This window comes from Pelophylax lessonae (assembly GCF_965119305.1).
Source record: "Pelophylax lessonae genome assembly, chromosome: 5".
Classification (NCBI taxonomy): Eukaryota; Metazoa; Chordata; class Amphibia; order Anura; family Ranidae; genus Pelophylax; species Pelophylax lessonae.
In genome coordinates, this window is record NC_138772.1 from 97,870,792 (window position 1) to 97,891,803 (window position 21,012).

Sequence of the window (21,012 nt, forward strand, 5' to 3'; positions counted from 1 at the left end):
TGGGGTCCCCCAAGGTTCTGTCCTGGGACCAATCCTGTTTAATCTATTCATAAATGATCTAGAGGAGGGGATATCTAGTGCAATCTCAGTATTTGCGGATGATACTAAACTAAGCATGCCAATATTTTCTATGCAGCATGTGGAAACCTTACAAGCGGACCTGAACAAAATAATGGGGTTGGCAACTACATGGCAGATGGGGTTTTATGTTGAAAAATGTAAAGTAATGCAATTGGGCGTCAGAAACATGAAAGCAAGCTATTCACTGGGGGGGAAACCTCTGGGTGAGTCTAGGATGGAGAAGGACCTGGTAGTACTGGTGGACAACAGGTTTGGCAGTGGCATGCAATGCCAAGCCGCTGCAAGCAAAGCCAACAGAATACTGGCATGTATAAAAAAGGGGTTTCACTCCAGAAATAGAGATTCTCCCACTCTACAAGACTCTGGTCCGGCCACATCTGGAGTGTGCTGTCCAGTTCTGGGCACCGGTCCTCAGGAAGGATGTGCTGGAACTGGAGAGAGTCCAGAGAAGGGCAACAAAAATAATTTGTGGGATGGAGGGCATCGGCTATGAGGAAAGACTACAAGCACTGAACTTATTCTCTCTGGAGAAGAGATGATTGAGGGGGATATGATATCAATGTACAAATACTGTACTGGTGATGACCCTGGCATAAGGAACAACCTTTTTAGAGAAAGGGAATATAATAAGACTTGTGGCCACTCACTAAAACTAGAGGAAAAACGGTTTAACCTTAAAATGCGTAAGGGGTTCTTCACTGTCAGAGCAGTAAGGATATGGAATTCTCTTCCACAAGCAGTCGTATCAGCAGGGAGCATCGATAGTTTCAAAAAACGATTAGATGGACACCTTAAAGACCACAACATGCAGGGGTATTCAATGTACGGTTAACGGCAAATACACACATCATAGGTTGAACTGGATGGACTGATGTCTTTTTTCAACCTCACAAACTATGCAACTATGCCCTAGGTCAGTGATGGCAAACCTTGGCACCCCAGATGTTTTGGAACTACATTTACCATGATGCTCATGAACTCTGCGGTGTAGCTGAGCATCATGGGAAATGTAGTTCCAAAACATCTAGGGTGCCAAGGTTCGCCATCACTGCCCTAGGTGAACATTTTTTCTAATGTTTCTCATTAGCCTGTTGCTGGCCCTTGAGGTCTTCACTAAGGTCTTGGCTCTTATCCTTGCCTGTCTCCATTCCCAGGTTATCTATGTTGTGCGGTACCTAGACAACCAGCTGGTCTGTCCTGCAACATTTAGCAGATGGCTCTGATGTTAAAAGCCTTTGGTTGCATCTTCAACCAATAAATATCTCCATTGACCCTGACTCGCTGCTATACCTAGGTCTTGTCCTAGACACGACTCTGGGGTGAATGTTTCTCTTTAGTTCATCGAAGGACACAGCAATTTTTTTCTCCTTCCGTGGTCCAGTCAGCAAGCGTGTGCAGACCGAAGCTTTGCGCTAGGTCGGCCGTGGCATAGCCTCACAGAGGCTGGCCCACGAGTTAAATGTCTCGCAGGGTCTCATACAACAGGGTGCTGTCCGAGTCGCAGCGCCTTCTTGGTCGACAGCTCCCCACTTTGGTGGCGAGGAGTTCTTCCTGGAGCGTCACCCGCACCATGGATCAGTAAGTACAGTCCCCCTGGTGCGGTTTGGGGTGGATGAGGTTACCCTCCAGGGATGGCTAGAAATGCCTAAAGGTTCAATCCTAAAATCCCTCAGTTGAACTGGGCCCCCTGTAAATGTCCCTGGACCTAAAGTCTGGTGGTATCAGTGCAAAAGGCTCAGCAGAGACCCCTGGGTGTCTCCCCCATCCCCCCTATGTAAAGTCCATGGGGTGGTCTATGTCCTACCCTGGCAATATGGGGTGCAGTACTTTAAGTCTGGTGGGGGGCCAAGTGCAGCGGAGACTCCTGTGACAGTCTGCCAACGTTCTACACCGCCACGTTTTGTGTAGTCCGTGTCGTCACGGCAACCATTTTGTTTTGGTTTTGTTTGGTCTTCGACCAGCTTCCTGGTCATTTTCCCCACTTATCGGAGCCATCGGTAGTGGGGAAAACATTCCGATCCTCTCTGGTGCTGGGCAGGAAGTCGAGTGAGGGCAAGATGGCCGGACAGCCTTAAAGGGCCAATTTTTTTTTTTTTTTATAAAACTGCTTTTCAGTGTAGATGTGGGATTTGAGGACTTTTTGACCTCAGATCTCACATTAAAGAGGACTTAATTTCTATTACAAGGGGTGTTTACATTCCTTGTAATTGGAATAAAAGTGATCAAAACATTTTTTTTTAAAGGGACAGTGTAAAAATATAATAGGGAAAAAAAAATTAAAGGACCCTGTCCCCCTGAGCTCGCACGCAGAAGCGAACGCATACCCAATTTGTCACACATATGTAAACTATATTCAAACCACATGTGAGGTATCGCCACGTTCGTTAGAGCGGGAGCAATATTTCTAGCACTAGACCTCCTCTGTAACTCTAAACTGTAAAAATGTTTAAAGGGTCGCCTATGGAGATTGGAGATTTTTAAGCACCAAAATTTGTCGCCGTTCCATGAGCGTGCGCAGTTTTGAAGCATGACATGTTGGGTATCCATTTACTTGGCGTAACATTATCTTTCACATTATAGAAAGAAATTGGGCTAATCTTTTTGTCCTTTTTTTTTTTTTTTTTTTAATTCAAAAAAGTGTATTTTTTCCAAAAAAAAATGAGTTTCTAAGACTGCTGCCTAAATACGGTGTTACATAATGTATTACAACAATCTTCATTTCATTCTCTAGGGTCTCTGCTAACAAAAAATATGTTTGGTGGGTTCAAAGTCCTTTTCTAGCAAAAAATACTGATTTTAACTTGTAAACAAGAAGTGTCCGATAAAAGCCTGGTTCTTTAGTGGTTAATGACTTGGCTATTGAAAGCCAGGTACTGAGACATAGAGTATATAGTGACTACAATTAGCGCAAATCAAACCGTGAAATCAATCAAATAATGAATCAATCAATCCGGCTGCAATCACTAGTTTGTGTGTTTCCACTCCACACATGCAATCTGTATACCAAAAAAGTGTATTGCCAGATAAAATAAATCAAGATAACAGATGTAAATCAATATATAATATATATAAAACATCCCACTGTGTAAACCACTCAGTGAATGTGAAAAATTCAAGTGCTAAGTGCATCTGCTAAAAATATCACTAATAATTACATAAAAACAAGGCAAATCGGGATATAAATATGTGAAAAAAGTCCACAATGTGAGCCAAATGTGAAAAATGAAACTTAAAGTGCTCTGTGCTTCTCCTTCACCCGTGATGCCAAGTTCTCATTTCACATTAAAACCCCCTGTTCCCAGTGGGTCATAATCAGCTGTCCCTCCTGCGGATAAAAGTATTCACGCCTTTTGATATTCGACCCTTGGTGCAGTTTTGCAAAAGGGTCCTGGATCTGACGGTGACCTCCTTTTGAGGCAGTCCTGTATGCCATTTTGGCTGCAGATCATTACAACACAGCATTCCGGAGGTGTGGTACAAGCAGACTTCCCTTGTAAATCGGCTGATGTGCTTGTCAGGAGAAGCCAATCTCCACTATTTAACATGGAGGATATGTCAGACTGGGGAAGTGTACTCTGGTTAGTGATTAGACAGGAAATTTGGTCGCCTCAGGAATCCTGACATACATTTTTGGAACTTTCATTAAGAGAAATTGGGCATTTTTTTTTTTTTTCTTTCAAAAATCATACTTGCCTAGATAAATGCAGCATCATAGTTTTAAGAACTGACGGACCAAACACCGCTGATTTGCTCGGTTCTCATAGCTCTGTGACGGGCTCTATGTTCTTCCCCCTGAGCTTTGGCTGTACTACAGTGACTTGCTTCAATCACCAGGGTGTGACCAGAAGTCTCCTAGCTCGGGGGTTGGCCGTTCAGGCCTTATTAGCAATGTATATTTCAGGTTGGAAAATTAGCAAGTGGTCACATTTTAGTTGCAAGGTGGAAAGGTTTTTCATTTGTGGGTTCTGAGAGCCTTGAGGTGGGTTCTTTAGTGACCACGTGGGATTAGTTCTCCCTGATGTATGTATTTCCACACCTTAAGAATCTCCTTTGCCTGCTCTGCTGGATCGAGTCAAAAGGGGTCCCATTGATTCTTGTGACTTCAAAATGGCCAGCGTGAATGTGGTATGTGGACATACTTTGGCTTCTGGTAGATGTTCTGTGGCTGTTAACAGACCTCCCTGATGTACTTTCTCTGTGCCTGTCCTACCTACCTCTCAACTGCTGGCTTTGACAGCTTGGCTGTTGAAGCCTAAGCCCTGCAGGATAGAAGTCTAGCTGCATCAGCCCTCCCAATGCTTTTGAGTGCCAGGAAACTGACCTTTCTGACCACTCCACCTGGAATCCTAACTTTACCTGGTGCGAACAGCGGAAGGCTAGCCCTCAACAGTACTTTGTAAGACCTATCCTGGTTTCTCTATCATTTGACTGACGCAGTTCCCGATGCATATCAGTAGGGTTATACTGCCCCCTACAGGAGTAGGACACTAGACAGGAAAAAAGTTCTGCCCAGGCCTATGGGCAGTCCCAGAGAGGGTGCACACTCTCTCTTCCTGCATAGGATGCCAGTTTTAATCTGTCCAGTCAGGAGTAAGGACCCTGCTGGGATCTCTGGTCCTGGCAGTTTTTTTTCTAGTTAATTTTTTTTGGTTAGTTTTATTCTGAATTTTCTCCTGTGAGATCTACAAGCAACTATGCCGGATCTGGGCGATGGGCTGGATGTATAGATCCAGTGGTCACCCCAGCTGGCCAATGAGCGCACACAGACCTTAGCCCTGCGCTAGGTCGGCTGCAACATAGTTACACTGGACAGGGACTGGCCACGCGTGTTAAACATCTCGCCTGGTCGCACATGACCTGGTCTAGGCCTGAGTCGCAGCGTTCATATTTGGCTAACTCCCCCACTTCGGCAGAGAGGGGTTCTGCCAGGAGATTGCACCCGCCTGTTGAAAACTTTTTTCAACTTTGGCTGAAGGGTTCCCCTGGTGCAACATGGACCCTACAGATCATGTGTCCCTGTCTGACCCCCTCAAGGAGGCCACAGGGCCTTCTGAACCCCAGGTGTCTACAGATGCTTTTTCGGCAGTCCTGGAATAGTTTGTGTTCCTGGTGGAGGTAGCCTTTAAAGGGCGATGTGCTAAGAAACGACCTCCGCCTACTCCTGCCTCAGCTGATGTCTCAGTCTCTGAATCTGGCTCAGCCACCCCAGCCGTGAGTCTCCCTGCCTCGCGCCCTGTCTCCTCTGACAGTGAGGATGACATTTCTACCTCCACTGCCGCGCAAGATAAGGCGCTGGTGGACGCTCTGGTTGTATCTGTGCCTGAGACCCTAAAATTTGAGGACGTGGCTGCGACTGGGGCGCAGGTTACGTTTGTCACTCAAAAGCCATCCAGAGCGACAAAGGTTTCTCCCTTTCCAGCGTATTTTGACAACCTGCTCAAAAAGGAATGGGACCGTCCAAAGCGTTCCTCTGGGGTGCCTAAGCGTATTGCGAGACGCTTCCATTTTGAGTCGCCCCCTGATAAAGAAGTGGACTGTGCCACCTATGGTGGACCCTCCAGTCTAAAAACTGATTAAGGCTACCGATATCCCAGTGGAGAATTCCCCGTCGTTTAGGGATCTGGAGGATAGGAAGGCGGAGGCTGCAGCCCGCAATATGTACTCCCTGGCGGGATCTGCACTGATACCGGTGTTTACGGTTCCCCTTGTCACACAAACCACTGAATGGACTAAGTTACTACGCCGTGACCTGGAGGGAAAACAAGTTCCCTCTGCCTTTTGAGGAGCTGTTGGACCAGCTGGTGCAGGGGCTACAATTGGTTTGCGATGCCACGCTGGGTAAGGAATACACTATCACAAAGGGGTTGATGCCGCTCCAGGTGAGAGAGAAGTATCCATTCTGTGCTGGGTGCACGTCTAGTCCGTGGACCATGGAAGTAGCAATTGTATAGGAAATGGTTTGACAGCACTCCAGTTTCAGCGGATAAAAAGTCTTTATTTCTCCAAAAACATGACAGCACAATGAACAGATGCCTCAAACAGCAGACCCGTTTCACGAATCAGGTACTATCAAGGGTCAAGTTTCGGCCTTGGCAATTTTTTTCGAAATGTTGTTGGCCACCCATTCCCTGGTGCGTAACTTCATCCTGAGGGTGCGACACTTGGTACCTCCGGTACGACCTCCGTTGCCAACTTGGGACCTTAATTAGGTGCTGTCGGTTCTTCAGAAACCTCCTTTTGAAAGTATTTGGGAGATTCCCCTGCTTACCTTATCCCAGAGGGTGGCCGCCTTGGTGGCTATTACTTCTGCATGCAGGGTGTCGGAACTGGCGGCGTTGTCCTACCTATCTGGTGATTCACAGGGATAAAGTGGTACTTCGTCCGGATTTGTCCTTCTTTCCGAAGGTGGGTTCCAGTTTTCACTTAAATGAGGACATTGCGTTACCTTCTTTGTGTTCTAAGCCAAAACATCCTATGGAATTCGCATTGCTTACTTTGGATGTGGTTCAGGCAATCAGGGTGTACTTGGTGACTACTGAGTCTTTTCGAAAGTCAGATTCGCTCGTTGTACTCATGGATGGTCCAAAGGAAGGGCTGTCTGCTGCAACTATTTCCAGATGGATCAGAGAGAGAGTTGTGCAGGCTTATTCATTAAAGGGTCAGGTTCAACCTTTCCCTGTTAAGGTGCATTCTACTTGGGCGCTTAGTGCTTACTGGGCTTTTCACCATCAGCCATCTGTGGTTCAGGTTTGCAAGGCGGCGGCTACCTGGTTATCTGTTCGCACCGTTACCAAATTTTATAAGGTGGACGTGCTGGCATATGCTGATGCCTCTTTTTATGCAGGCTGCTGTTTTCGGCCTGCCTTGAGGATGTTTACCGTTTGTTTCAGGTGTGCCTCATCTTGTTATTCTGATGAGTCCTATGTTGCCTGGTTGGCTATGTTTAGCCTAGGAGACTTATTTTTGTCTGCTTTTCCCACTCCGTTTTTTGGCACTGCTTTGGGACGTCCCCACTGATATGCATCAGGAACTGCGTCCGTCAATGAACGATAGAGAAAACTGGATTTTTGACTTACCGTAAAATCCTTTTCTCTTAAGTTCATTAACTAATGCAGTACCCGCCCCTCTATTTTGAGTTGGGTTGGTATTACTTCTCTGACACTGCTTTGATACAAAACTGACATCCTATGCAGGAAGAGAGAGGCTGTACCCTCTGGGACTGCTAATAGGCGTAGCCAGAACTTTTTTCCTGTCTAGTGTCCTACTCCTGTAGGGGGCAGTATAACCCTACTGATATGCATCGGGAACTGTGTCCTTCATTGAACTTAAGGAAAAAGGATTTTGCGTTAAGTCAAAAATCCTTTTTTTTTTCTTCAAATGGGGCTCGATCAGCGGCTGCCCCGGAGTACAATCAAGGGCCAGATAACTTTACCTAACCTTTTTCATTGTCCTTCGTTACCTCAGCCAGTGTTGAAGGTCTCAGTACTGGTGGATGCTCGCAGCATTCCTCGTAGACATTCACTGATGGCTTATTGGGACCTGAACCTGGTGCTGTCAGTGCTGCAGGCTCCTCCTTTTTGAGTCTATTAGGTATATATCATTGGTATGGAGTTAGCTGTCTTATCTTGTTTGGAGCTTTTTCCGTCTTTTCAGTGATGGTGTCCTCCTGCCTACAGAGGTGTAATCTTTTCGCCTCAATTGGGACACATTTTTTTCTGTATTTTTATCCTCTACTGAAACACCTTCAGGAAGTGATGCTGCACACTGTGGATGTTTCAGCTGTTTAATTGAAAGTCAAGGCTGCAAAGCATACTTTGACAATTTGATTGCCTCTTTGTGTTCCGAAGAGATCTTGCAGGGGGATTCCTTTATCCCCTTCCACCACTGCTCGGTGGATCTCTCTGGTTGGGAATTGCGCCTTATTGACCAAGGTTGGGGCACCTCCCATTCCATTGAGTGCTAATTCTACTAGATCTGTCAGAAGCCTGATGCCATAAAGCCCAGGATGCACTGCTACAGATTTTTAAAGCTGCCACCCAGTGTTCAGTTCACAGGTTAACTAAATTTGATCAGGTAGATTTTCAGGTTGTTTGGCTACTATTTGGTTCAGGTTTCTGGACCCTTTTTGGTCTACTTTTTTTTTTTTTTTACCCCCTTTTTGGTATTGCATTGTTACATGCCAATCATCTGTAAATCTTTGTGTCCTATATTGTATGAACAGAAAATTTTGAATTACCCCTAAATCCATTTCTTCGAGTACAATACAGGACACCAATCTCTCTTGTCCTCCTAATTGTTCGTAAGAAAGAAAAAAAAATCGATGCTTCCTGGGACGGGGAGGGGTATATAGGTAAACACGAATAAAAGTATGTAGCACCCTACAGGTAGGTGCTAGGTAAAATATATAGTGGGCCTTGTCTGCCTAACAGCAGGACTGTGATTTGTTAGGTAGGGTGTCAGGGCTTCCAGATGTGCCTCCTGAGGCGAGAAGTATCCCCACTGGCTCCTGTGAGAGGCTTCTCATAGGGCAGTGTGGGAAGCCCAATCAGGAACACATCCCAGCTTGTAACTACCCCAGAAGGCAGATTAGGCTGCAAAGGATTCTGGGAGTGGGTATAAGTTTGGGGGGGGGGGGAAGTGCGTGGCACGGCGTCTTTGGCTGGAGCAGAGTCCCAGGAAGGAGAGTGCGGCTGTCTCTCTTCCTGTCTGAGGAAGGTGGATGTCTCGGATGTCGCCTGAGAATCCAGAGTGCGCTGAGTTGAACTGAGGGGATCCGGTGTGCCGAGAGCCTGTGGAGAGAGAAGGGTCCAGTCCCAGGAAAGCCTACACAGGTCGTGAGTACTCATGAATTGCCCCCGGGGGTCTGCCTGAAGGTAGAGAGGACCACTCCGGAAGAGGTTCTGGGATCCAGTGTCAGCTAGCTGTAAAGGGGGGGTACCTAGGTTTAGGACCCTGAAGTGTAAAGGGAGTACATAGTAAGTGGACCCTGAAGAGTTCAAGGAGCAAAGGGGGCACCTGCAGTCTGGGCCCTGAATTGCATTGTGTGTGCCAATTACCGTGTTAGCTATTTGGAGTTCTACAAAATACTACCTCAAGCTATGCCAGGCGGGGGAAAATCTCAGTCTTGGATCCACTGGACTATAGGGTTTTACAGAGTGTTCTCAAAGTCAGTGAGTGTTGGCTGGCGCTGGCTAGTGTCAAGGAAACGCCAACGGGCATTTTCCAGGATCAAAGTCCCAATTGTAATTAGTTCAAGCCGAGAGGAGTATCCCACTCATTCCCTTCTCCCATCCCCTTAATTTATAATAAAAACTACAAACAAAGATGACGGAGTTGTCACTGTTTCAATTGTCACACCTGGGGACTCAGCTCACATGGGCTGCAGAGGATTCCAGTACTAATGGCAGACCCACATCAGGCCACAGGCCTGGAAACCTTGCTGCACTTATATAGCATATGTTTAAAAGTTATTCTCATTTCAGTGATGTTCATGTACATTTTCTGTTTGCCTTTATTTCAGCTTTGCCTTTAGTCCAAGTGGATGAGAAGGGTGAGAAAGTAAGACCGAATCAGAATCGGTGTATTGTGATTTTGCGGGAAGTTCCTGAGTCTACTCCTATAGAAGTAAGAATAGGGTCTTTCAGTAATTCATTGTTGTAAGTTTGTTTAGATTATTTTTTAATGGGAATTTCTTGCTCCTAAATTTGTAATGTTTTTTTTTGCCTACCTGTTTTAGGAAAAGAAATAGTCTGTTTTTATGTTATAAATTGGAAGCATTATAATCTGTTGTAAAGTTGTTTTATGTACTTTAAAGCGGAGTTCCACCCTGGATTTTTTTTTTTTTTTTAATACCCCCGGGACAGTCAGGGCTAGTGCATTCCACAATGGCTAGCCTCTGATCTGTCCCGGGTTGCACTTACCTGTTAGGACAAATACTTACCTTGCAAACGTCTTGTCCAGCGCTGCCATCTCAGATGTGGGCAGCTTGAAGCCAGCGCGTCCTCTTCGGCGTCTTCTTCCGCCTTCTTTGGTCCCACGATGCTCTGCGCCGGCCCCGACGTCACTTCCGGGTCGCGCGCGTCATCCCTCCACAGCTTCTGGGCATGCCCAGAAGCTGTTTTGAAGGGGATGACGCGCGCGACCCGGAACTGACGTCGGGGCCGGTGCAGGCGCAATGATTCCTGGGAGCTATGACGTCCAGCTCCCAGGAATCATTGCAGAGCCAGGAAGTGACGACGGGCCGCGGCCGAGGAAGGAGGAAGAAGGAAGTAAGGTAAGTATATTTTCTTCGCTACGAGGTAAGTAAAAAAAAAAAAAAATATGCGATTATCCATTTCTTTTTCAGGTGACCCGGAGCGAGAAGATGGAGGTAAGTATAAAAATAGGGTGGAACTCCACTTTAATAACTGTCTGACGTTTGATATCAGGTTCTTCTGTTAACGCTACATTGTCACTGGAGAGATCTGATTGTTTAGCTTGATAAAAATGCTGTTTCTCTTACGTCCTCTGACAGTCGCTGCCTCTTCATATTCGTCACAATGGGGTTATTGACCTTTGCTCCGTAGGAGTAGCTAGGCAACAGAATATGTTAATATCAAAGCTTTTAGCATACCCCACCCCTAGGGGGTGGTCCCCTCAGTCAATACCCTCCTGCTTCCTGCATTCCTACTTCAGTTTCAATTGTCTAGCTCAGGAGTTAGCAGGCTTATCCTGTGCTGGGATTTCAGTCTCAGCCTCTATTCTCTTTTTGATTTTATTTCAAGTGTTTTCTCTTCTTTACTTAGCTGTTATTTTTCAGCATTAGTTTAGTTCTTCGGATGAAGATGATCATGCGGAGCTGGGTCTCGGGCTGGCCTCCCTGGGTATCCGGGGTTCAGGGCCAGTGGCTTCCCAGCCTGCCATCGAGCGTTCAGCTCAGGTTTCCCTGGCATATATGAATGACCCATCCCTGTTCGCTGCAGGGATGCTGCGGTGAGGTGGCTACCTCACCGGATGCCCTTTGCGGTTTCGCACTGCAGTTCCACTGCGTCCTGGCTGCGACTCTCCTTGTCCCTAGTGCAGCGGTTTGATCGCTTGTGCGGGTTCCCCACGCCATCCGGATGGTAAGTGTATTCTGTGTGGGGGCCTGTCTGTTTTGGGTGTCAGTCTGGGACTGTGGGACCCTGCATGTCTGTGAAAAAACGTTGAGCTCCCTGTCAGTATTAGCTGCCTTTCTGTGGGCTGAAGAGGGGGGGCTCTCCTGCTCTGCTCTGTGTTACAGGCTGAGAGTTCTGTGAGACATGCTGTATGCTGTGTGTGACATGCTTGTGCAACGTTTTTGGAGCATACTGTGCGGCGACCGCTGCTGCGGTCCGCCATTTTTTTGCAGCAAGCTATGGTGGCCGGTCCTGTGTGGAAAGAGCGGCGTTTTTGGCGCCAAGCACCGCCATTTTGGCGGCGATCGATCTGGCCTCATGTCAGCGCTGTTTCTGTATCTGCCTATGGAGCCCCAGCCAGCGGCCATGTTTGTGTAGCCTTTACATAGGCTTCATAGGGGCGGTCAGTCTTGCATCGCTTCCTTTTCCTCTGGGACAGCGATCGGTGCAGCAGCCTGTGTGATCCCTCCAGGTTTTACCTTTCCATATTCCTGTATTCCTTGCCTTGTATTCCTATCCCTGTGGGGGTCAGTGTATTCTGTGTGTGCGGTGGGCTACGCTCGCCGCGATCTTAAAGGGGCAGTACTCCTTTTTTTTCCTAAGTCTACTGGGGCATGGATTCTCAGGAAAGCAAGTTTCCCCCCTCCTTGGTAGAGGGCCAAGGGGCTGCTGCTTCCCCCGAGGGGGCTGATCTGGCTACTATTGTGGCTAACTTAGCTGCTCAGGTGCAGATGCTGGTGGCTGATCGATCCACAAAAAGGCCCAGAGTGTCTATTTCCTCTGATTCAGAGGACGATGGAGATGCTATGGCTGGAGTGCCCTTCTCAGGGTCTCGCTCATCTCTAGACCTTGCGGGGTCTGAAGGGGAGGCTGAGGTGGAAGGGGTTGATAATTCTCCCCCTGGCTCGTCTGAAGAGCTTGCACTCATGGATGAGTTGGTTGCTTCTATCAAGCAAACGCTGCATTTGGAGGATGAGCCATGTCCTCCTGTTTTGATGTCCTCGTACGGGACGCAAAGGAAACGCACAATGTCGCAGGTTTTTCCTTGCTCTACGGAATTTCAGCGTGCTGTTGATGAGCAGTGGCGCAATATAAAGAAGCCTTTTGCTGTGCCGAATAGGTTCAAGCTGCGTTATCCTTTTACACCGGCTACTGATGAGCGTTGGTGTGTGCCGCCTCAGGTGGATCACGCGGTGGCGATTTTGAATAAATCTACTGCGATCCCTGCTGAGGATACCCTGGTGTTCCGGGACCCTACGGACAGGAGATTGGAGTCTCTGGCCCGTCACTCTTATACGGTTGCGGGCTCTATGCTGAAGCCTATTTTTGCTTCCATTATGGCAGCCCAGGCTATTGCCGATTGGACGCAGGTGCTCAGGCGCACCCTGGTGACTGACTCTGCTTCGCCGTGAACATTGGCTATGGTGGATCAGATTCATCAGGGTGTCATGTACTTGTGTGATGCGGACTTAGATATGGTCCCTTTGGCTGCGCGTCTCCAGAGTGTGGCGGTGTTGAATCGTCGCCTGATCTGGCTGAAATGTTGGTCTGTTGACCAATCTTCTCGCAAGACTTTGGCTAATTTGCCCCAAGCGGGCTCTCGCCTTTTTGGCGAATCTTTGGATACTCTGATAAAGGGTATTTCTGGGGGTAAGAGCACTCTTTTGCCCCAGACTCACAAGACTAAGTTTGTTCGCGATAAGAAGAATACTTCGTTTAGGCCCTCTCAGGGGTCCTTTCGTGCCTTTCGGTCGCACTATAAGGGCAAGCCCTTCAAGGGACAAGGCTCCCAGAAAAAGCCGTGGGCAGGTAAGCAGAAGTCCGGCCAGTCCGGGTCCGCTGCCCATAACAATGCGGCCTGAAGGGGCGCCCTCACCCAGTTCTGGAGTGGGGGGACGTTTGCTAGGTCTTCAACACTGGCTGGCCCGCTTTCGGGACAGGTGGGTTCAGGAAATCGTTCGATCTGGATACAAGATCGAGTTTCTCTCTCGGCCGGCGGGCAGATTTTTTCCCTCAAATCTTCAGCTGTCTCCGGAGCGATTGCGGGATCTGCACCTGGCGGTGCTGGACCTGCGGGCTCAGGGAGTGGTGGTTCCGGTGCCTCATCGGGTTAGATTTCGGGGGTTCTATTCCAATCTGTTCACTGTGCCCAGAAAGGAGGGCAAGGTACGTCCGATTCTGGACTTGAAAGCTCTGAACCGCTTTGTGCGGGTTCGCAAGTTCCGCATGGAATCCCTGCGATCGGTGGTGGCTGACCTGGTTCCGGGGGAATTCATGGCCTCTATCGATCTGAAGGATGCGTATCTTCACATCCCCATTTTCGAGGGTCACCAGAAGTACCTTCGATTCGCCATTGCGGAGGATCACTACCAATTTGCGGCGTTACCCTTTGGTCTCGCTTCGGCTCCGTGGGTTTTCACCAAGGTGCTTGCGCCGGTTCTGGCTTTGAGAGCCCAGGGCATCTCGGTCCTGGGGTATCTGGACGACATTCTGGTTCGGTCTGTGACCAGTCAGGGTCTGGTGAGCGACCTGTCCGTCACGATGCAGACGCTACAGGAGTTTGGCTGGACGATAAATTTTCCAGTCGAAGTCGAAGCTGTGTCGGTCGGTTCGTCTTCCTTACCTGGGAATGATCCTGGACTCTGTTCAGGCGAAGGTCTTCCTGCCGGAAGACAAGCTCCGGAAGCTTCAAGAAGAAGTCGGGTCCCTCAGGGACGTTCAGTGCTCGTCCCTCCGGACGTGCATGAGGTGTCTGGGATTGATGGTCTCTGCTTTCGAGGCGATACCCTTTGCCCAGTTTCACACGCGGGGTCTCCAAAGGGAGATTCTGGCCAGGTGGGACGGACGACCGCAGTCTCTGGATCTCCAGATTTCGTTGAGTCATCGCACCAGAAGGGACCTTCTGTGGTGGCTCCAGTCCCCGGCGGTGTCGGGGGGTAAGTCCTTTCGCCCTTTCTCGTGGACAGTGATCACCACAGATGCCAGCCTGTCGAGCTGGGGTGGTGTTCTGGGCTTTCTGTCCGCCCAGGGAACTTGGTCGGAGGGGGAGTCCTCCCTTCCGATCAGCATTCTGGAATTGCGAGCGATAAATCTCTGCCTTCTGCGTTGGACGGACGGGCTGCAGGGCTGTCCGGTTCGGGTGCAGACGGACAATGCCACATCGGTGGCCTACATCAACCACCAAGGGGGCACCAGGAGTGCCCGAGCGGCTCGGGAAGTAGCCGACATTCTATCTTGGGCCGAGACGCACGTCCCGGCGATATCTGCTGTTCACATTCCGGGGGTGGAGAACTGGCAGGCGGATTATCTGAGCCGCCAGACCCTGGACCAGGGAGAATGGTCCCTTCACCCGGATGTCTTCCTGATGTTGTGCGAGAAGTGGGGGTCCCCAGATGTGGACCTGTTCGCGTCTCGTCTGAACAACAAGGTGGAAAGGTTCGTGGCAAGGACGCGCAATCCTCGGGCAGACGCCTCGGAGACGCCCTGACATCAGTATCGCCTGTTGTATGCCTTTCCACCAATTCAGCTGCTGTCCAGGTTCCTTCGCAGGTTGGCCTCGGAACCGAAAACGGTGATTCTGGTGGCACCAGACTGGCCTCGCCGGTCTTGGTACGCAGACCTTGTGAATCTGGCGGTCGACGCTCCGTGGCGTCTGCCTCTTCGAGAAGATCTCCTGTCTCAAGGGCCGATATTCCATCCTGCTTTACAGTCTCTGGCTTTGACGGCCTGGCTGTTGAAACCAAGATCCTGAAGGATAGGGGTCTCTCCCCTGAGGTCATTCACACTTTGATCAAGGCTAGAAAGTCCTCTTCGGGGAAGGTTTACTACCGTACTTGGAAGGCCTATTTTGCTTGGTGTGAGTCCAGGGGGTATTCCCCTCGCTCATACTCTGTATCAAGAGTGTTGGCTTTTCTTCAAACGGGCGTGGACCAGCGTTTGGCGTTGGCCACGATTAAGGGTCAGATTTCTGCTCTGGCCGTTCTCTTTCAACACCCTGTGGCGTCTAATTCTTTGGTTGGCACCTTTGTTCAAGGGGTACGGCATCTGGTCCCTCCTAGGAGGGAGCCTTTGCCTCCATGGGACTTGAATCTTGTTCTGTCCGTGTTGCAACATGCTCCCTTTGAAAAAATCAGGGAGATCTCGTTGTCTATGTTGTCCAAGAAGGTCGCCTTTTTGGTGACAATCACCTCGGCTCGTAGGGTGTCGGAGCTGGCTGCTTTGTCCTGCAGATCTCCGTATTTGGTGGTTCACTTGGATAAGGTGGTCTTGCGACCTAACCCGTCTTTCCTTCCGAAAAGGATTTCGGAATTTCACCTCACTGAGGACATTGTCTTGCCTTCGCTTTGCGCAAAGCCTAAACATCCGAAGGAAGTGGCTTTGCATTCCTTGGATATTGTTCGGGCGATCAGGGTTTACCGTCATCGACTGAATCCTTTCGCAAGACGGATTCTCTATTTGTCCTTCCAGACGGGCCTCAGAAGGGCATGGCGGCGTCGGCTTCTACCATCGCCAGATGGATCAGACAGGTCATTGAACAGGCCTATGCTTTGAAGGGGAAAGTTCCCCCCATGCCTGTGAAGGCGCACTCTACAAGATCTCTGAGTACGTCTTGGGCCTGTCATCATCGGGCTTCTGTGTCCCAGGTGTGTAAGGCGGCGACTTGGTCATCCATTCACACCTTCTCAAAATTCTACAAAGTGGATGTTCAGGCATCGGCAGATGCTTCCTTTGGCCGCAAGGTTCTTTGTGCAGCAGTGCCTTAGGGTTCCTTGTTTTTTCTTGGACCCTTGGCTGTTGGGATGTTTTTATCCCTAGGTTATTTGTTTTCCTGGGTTGTTGCTCCTGTTGAGCAAATATTTTCATGTTGCCCAGTTGGTTTCCTTCCTTTGGTAAGGTTCCTTTCTCTGATGTGGGTATTGCGTTGCTTTAGGCGCGGCTGCTGTTTTCCCATTCCTCATGTCTACACTGCTTTGGGACGTCCCCATTGTGACGAATATGAAGATGGCGGCGACTGTCGGAGGACGTAAGAGAAAACTGAATTTTTGTAAAATCTTACCTGTAAAATTTCTTTCTCTGAGTCCTCCGACAGTCGCCGCCCCCGCCCCTCTTTTGGGGTTTGTTTATGTACTCTACTGCTATACTACTGAAACTGAGGTAGGAATGCAGGAAGCAGGAGGGTATTGACTGAGGGGACCACCCCCTAGGGGTGGGGTATGCTAAAAGCTTTGATATTAACATATTCTGTTGCCTAGCTACTCCTACGGAGCAAAGGTCAATAACCCCATTGTGACGAATATGAAGAGGCGGCGACTGTCGGAGGAATCGGAGAAAGGAATTTTACAGGTAAGATTTTACAAAAATTCCGTTTTCTCGTATGTCCTCTGACAGACGCAACTCTTAATGCTTCTTCACTAATGGGTTATGCGCCATCTACAGGAGTAGACTAGGCAGGGAAAAATGTTCACTTGACACGCCTATAGGGGCTGTCCTTCATACACAACCCCAGACACACTGTGCTCTAAAATCAGTTTCTTGCTGCCTAGTTTAGGAGTAGGACCTAGGTTCCCTGCTGGGAATTTGGTCTCAGTTTTTATTTTCTTTTGAGAAATGTTTTTTTTTTTTTTTATCTTTACTCACATTCTACTAGAGCGCTGAGTCCCTTTTGGACTTTTCGCCATCAGGCTTCTGTGGCTCAGGTGTGTTAAGCGGTGACCTTGGTCGTCTGTACACACTTTTACAAGTTTCTACAAGATTTATTTGATGGCATCCTCGGATGCTTTCTTTGGCTGCAAAGTTTTGGAGACTGCTGTTTGAGGAAGAGACATGGTTTTCTCTTTTGGGGGTGAATTTTTGCTCTGGGGTAAGCTCCTGTTGGTGAGTTTTTTGTTGCCCTGTTGGCTACGTTTTTAGCCTTGGAAATGCGTTAAGTTTTTTGTTGCGTTCTTCCCACCCCTCATGCCTACACTGCTTTGGGACGTCCCATTAGTGAAGAAGCATTGAGAGCTGCGTCTGTCAGAGGACGTAAGAGAAAATTGGATTTTTGTACGAACTTACCGTAAAATAATTTTCTCTGACAGACGCAGCTCCCGCCCCTCTATTTTTGGGGTTGGTTGTGTCGTCTTTTACTGCTTGCTACGAATCTGATTTTAGAGCACAGTGTGTCTGGGGTTATGTGTAAAGGACAGCCCCTATAGGCGTGTCGAGTGAAAACTTTTCACTGCCTAGTCTACTCCTGTAGATGGCACATAACCCATTAGTGAAGAAGCATTGAGAGCTGCATCTGTCAGAGGGCTCAGAGAAAAGGATTTTACGGTAAGTTCCTACAAAAATTAAATTTTTTTGAGAATAGCGAACCAATTGCTACAATGTTGTGATTACAAAGGATGGGCGAGTAGCTGTTTAACCACTTGCGGACCGCCCACTATACTATAGGCGAAAAGTGTTGTTTGGTTTTGTTTGTTTTTTTTGTTAGAGTAAGAGGGTTATTACCTGTTATATTTTTTTGCCATCTGTGCCCCATTGAGGGCATTTACCTTTACTTTCTGTTCCATAGCCAAAACAGGAAGTGAGAGGAAACCCCTGCAAATTAAGGGAATCCTTTGGGGATCCCCGGGTCATCATAACCTAATGTCCCCATCAGAAGATTTCCCCTCTTAATTTTCTGGGGATAACCAAAAATTTGGGATTTTTATTTAATTTCAATTGGTGAACAGGACAGTTGAATCTCCATAATGAGGGCACAGACAGCAATAAAAACTGACAGGTGTTCTAATCCCTTGACACTCTTATCTAAAACTAAAGAACATTTGGCCTTTATCCTTTTTATGTGGGAATTTCTGCAAATTATTACGATGTCATTGCCCAAGTTGCATTCACCTTGTCTAAAATGTAGCTGCAGAGCAGGGCTGAAAATAGGAAAGACCTCTATTCTACTGAACTGCTTGAGTCAGTGTCTTCAGTGCCAGGAGCTATACACATACATTTCTCTATCGCTCATTGACAGACGTAGTCTTCTTGATTCTCAAGAGCTGGGTTATGTTGTCTCCGCAGGAGTAGGACTAGGCAGAATGACAAAACGTTCTGGCTCCACCCTAGGGGGCAGTCCCTGAGGGTATATCCTCCCTCTCTCTGCTACAGGGAATCAGTTTTTTTCTGTCTAGTCAGGAGAAGGACCTAAGTTCCTTGCTGGAATCTTTTGGTCCTGGCAAGACTTTTTTTCTTTAAGAAAAAGACATTTTTTAGGTAGTTTTCTCCAGTGTTTTTTTCCTGCGAGATCTTCAAGCAAAAATGCCGGACTGGGCGACACTTGTGGTCACCCCAGCCGGCCTACGAGCGCGTGCAGACCATGGCATTGCGCTTGGTCGGCCGCGACATATTCAAGTAAGTATGCGGGGCCGGGCGACGGGCTGGATGTTGAGATCCAGTGGTCACCCCGGTTTCTGCCTAAAAGCGCGTGCAGACCAGTGCGCTGAGTCGGCCGCGACGGAGTCCCAGTAAAGGGACTGACTTTGCGAGTTAAAAGCTCGCTTGGACGCCAGGACCAGAGAGTCGAGGCGTCCACAAACCCCCACCCCGGTGGAGAGGGTATTGTGAAGAGAGGGTGCCTGTCGGTTCGGTATGGTGAGTAAACGTTCCCTTTTTTCCTCATTTATGAGGCAGTATATATTATGGGCCCCTCCATATATGGTCAGTATATATCTGATACTTACAAGTCCCCCTTGTAATACAGCATGTGTTTGTGGGAAGTGGACTTGGTTCAAGAGCTAACACTCTACCCAGCAGACTGTAATATTACAGCAGACATAGGAGGTATAATCCTACCTTATGTGCAGTGTATCTCTGTAGATCCATATGTCACCTCTCAGCAGAGTGCAGGTGGATGTGCTGGGAAGACGATATCGGCGGTCCGCCGCCATTTTGCCGTAGACCGAATGCATATATGTCCTCAGGTCACGCCGGCCGCCATGTTTTTGGAGTCTTATGTCTCTTCTATAGGGGCGGCCATGTTTTGTGAGCCCAGCTTCCTCGTGGAGGGCTGGGAACGCCGGAAGGCGTACACAGGGGGCGGAGCCACGCCTTCTGCCCGGGAAAAAGCAAACAGCTCCTTCCAGTCTGTGTAAGACAGACGCTGGCTGCAGTTTGTTGGAAACTGCACTGCATCGGTTGGTGAGCCTTGGGGGTCCCTCTCTCTCTCTCTGGGATCGAGAAGCAGGTACTCTGAGGGGCGCTATTGCGCTAGGGGGAGACACACAAAAAAAAAAGAAAAAGAAAAAGTTTTTTTGTTTTTGCTGGCAAAAGTGTCCTGTATTAACATGGACCCTGCCACTCATGTATCTCCTCCGGATCCCCTCGAGGGGTCTGCGGGATCCTCCAGCACCCCATTGACAATCGAATCTTTGTCAGCTATTATGGAAACTTTTGTGTCCCGGGTGGAAGTGGCTTGTCAGGGACAGGGCGCAAGAAAGCGACCCCCGCCTAAGCCCTTATTATCTGAAACCTCGGATTCAGACTCTGAGCCTATTTCTGCAGTTGCAGGTACTTCATCTGGTATTGGTGTCTCGGGTCCTGTCTCTTCAGACAGTGAGGAGGATGTTTCGGCATCCGCCATAGCCCGAGAGGAAGCGTTGGTAAACGCACTCATTGTATCTGTTCAAGAGACTTTAAGGTTACAGGGTATTCCATCAGAAATGGCTGAAACTGAGATCCCCTTTGGGACTAAAAAGCGCATCAAAGTAGCAAAGGTTTTTCCATTGCCCAAATGTTTTGGCAATCCAATCGATGAAGAATGGCGTCTGCCAAAACGCACTTTTAATATTTCTAAACGCATTGACAGGCGTTATCCGTTTGAGGAAACCCTTATTAAGAAATGGACAGAACCACCTGTGGTGGATTCACCTATTGCTAGATTGAATAAAGCCACGGTTATTCCTTTAGAAGACGCTCCGTCTTTTAAAGATCCAGTGGATCGCAAGATAGAAGCTATGTCTCGCACCATGTTTTCCTTGATTGGATCAGCTTTCAGGCCAATAATTGCTATTGGTCTGGTTTCGCAGGCTGTAACTGAATGGACCAAGTGGTTACGCCGGGACTTAGAAGAAGTCCCTCAGGCGGTATCAGATTTGTTGGAACAAATGATACAGGGGTTACAGTTTGTATGTGATGCGGCGTTAGACGCCACTCCATTAATGGCGCGAGCATCAGTCTCAGCAGTGGTTCTCAGGCGTACACTGTGGCTAAAAGGTTGGTTAGCCGACCAAGGTTCCAAAAAAGCATTGGCTAATATCCCCTTTTCAGGAGAGCGTCTATTTGGAGCCAACTTAGATGAGATCATTAAGGATCTCACCGGTGGAAAAAGCACCTTTTTACCGCAAAATTTTAAAGGTAGAGGAACTCGTCAAAGACGAGGGCCTTCTTTTTCTGCTCACAAGAGGTTTTTTCGTCCAGCGGGTGAAAAAACTAAGTCCTCCAAAGCTCCTGCAGGAGGCGTCAGGGGTCGTTGGTCGGGCAAGCAAAAGCCCGCCCCCTCCAGACCTGAAGATAAACCATCCAAAGCCTGAAGGTGCGCCACCACCCATAACTGGGGTGGGGGGACGTCTTCGCCGGTTCCCGGATCCATGGCTTTCCAGAATCCCGGACAAATGGGTTTGCGAAGTCATAAGGTCAGGGTACAAGATCGAGTTTCGATCTCTCCCACCGGCGCGATTCTTCCCTTCCAATATCCGTCTATCCGCAGATCGTTTAGAAGATCTGCGGAGAGCAGTCACAGATTTACTACAACAAGGAGTGGTAGTCCACG

At 48.5% G+C, this 21,012-nt stretch overlaps 1 protein-coding gene across 1 annotated transcript in view; it reads left to right on the forward strand.

Annotated features, from left to right (window-relative positions):
* The window catches only part of LARP4B (La ribonucleoprotein 4B), a 321,080-nt gene that overhangs the window by 192,723 nt on the left and 107,345 nt on the right, over nt 1–21,012 (forward strand). Inside the window, exon 8 of the mRNA XM_082259577.1 lies at nt 9,602–9,705. Coding sequence (XP_082115703.1) covers nt 9,602–9,705 — 104 coding nt within the window. The remainder of the gene's footprint in view (nt 1–9,601; nt 9,706–21,012) is intronic.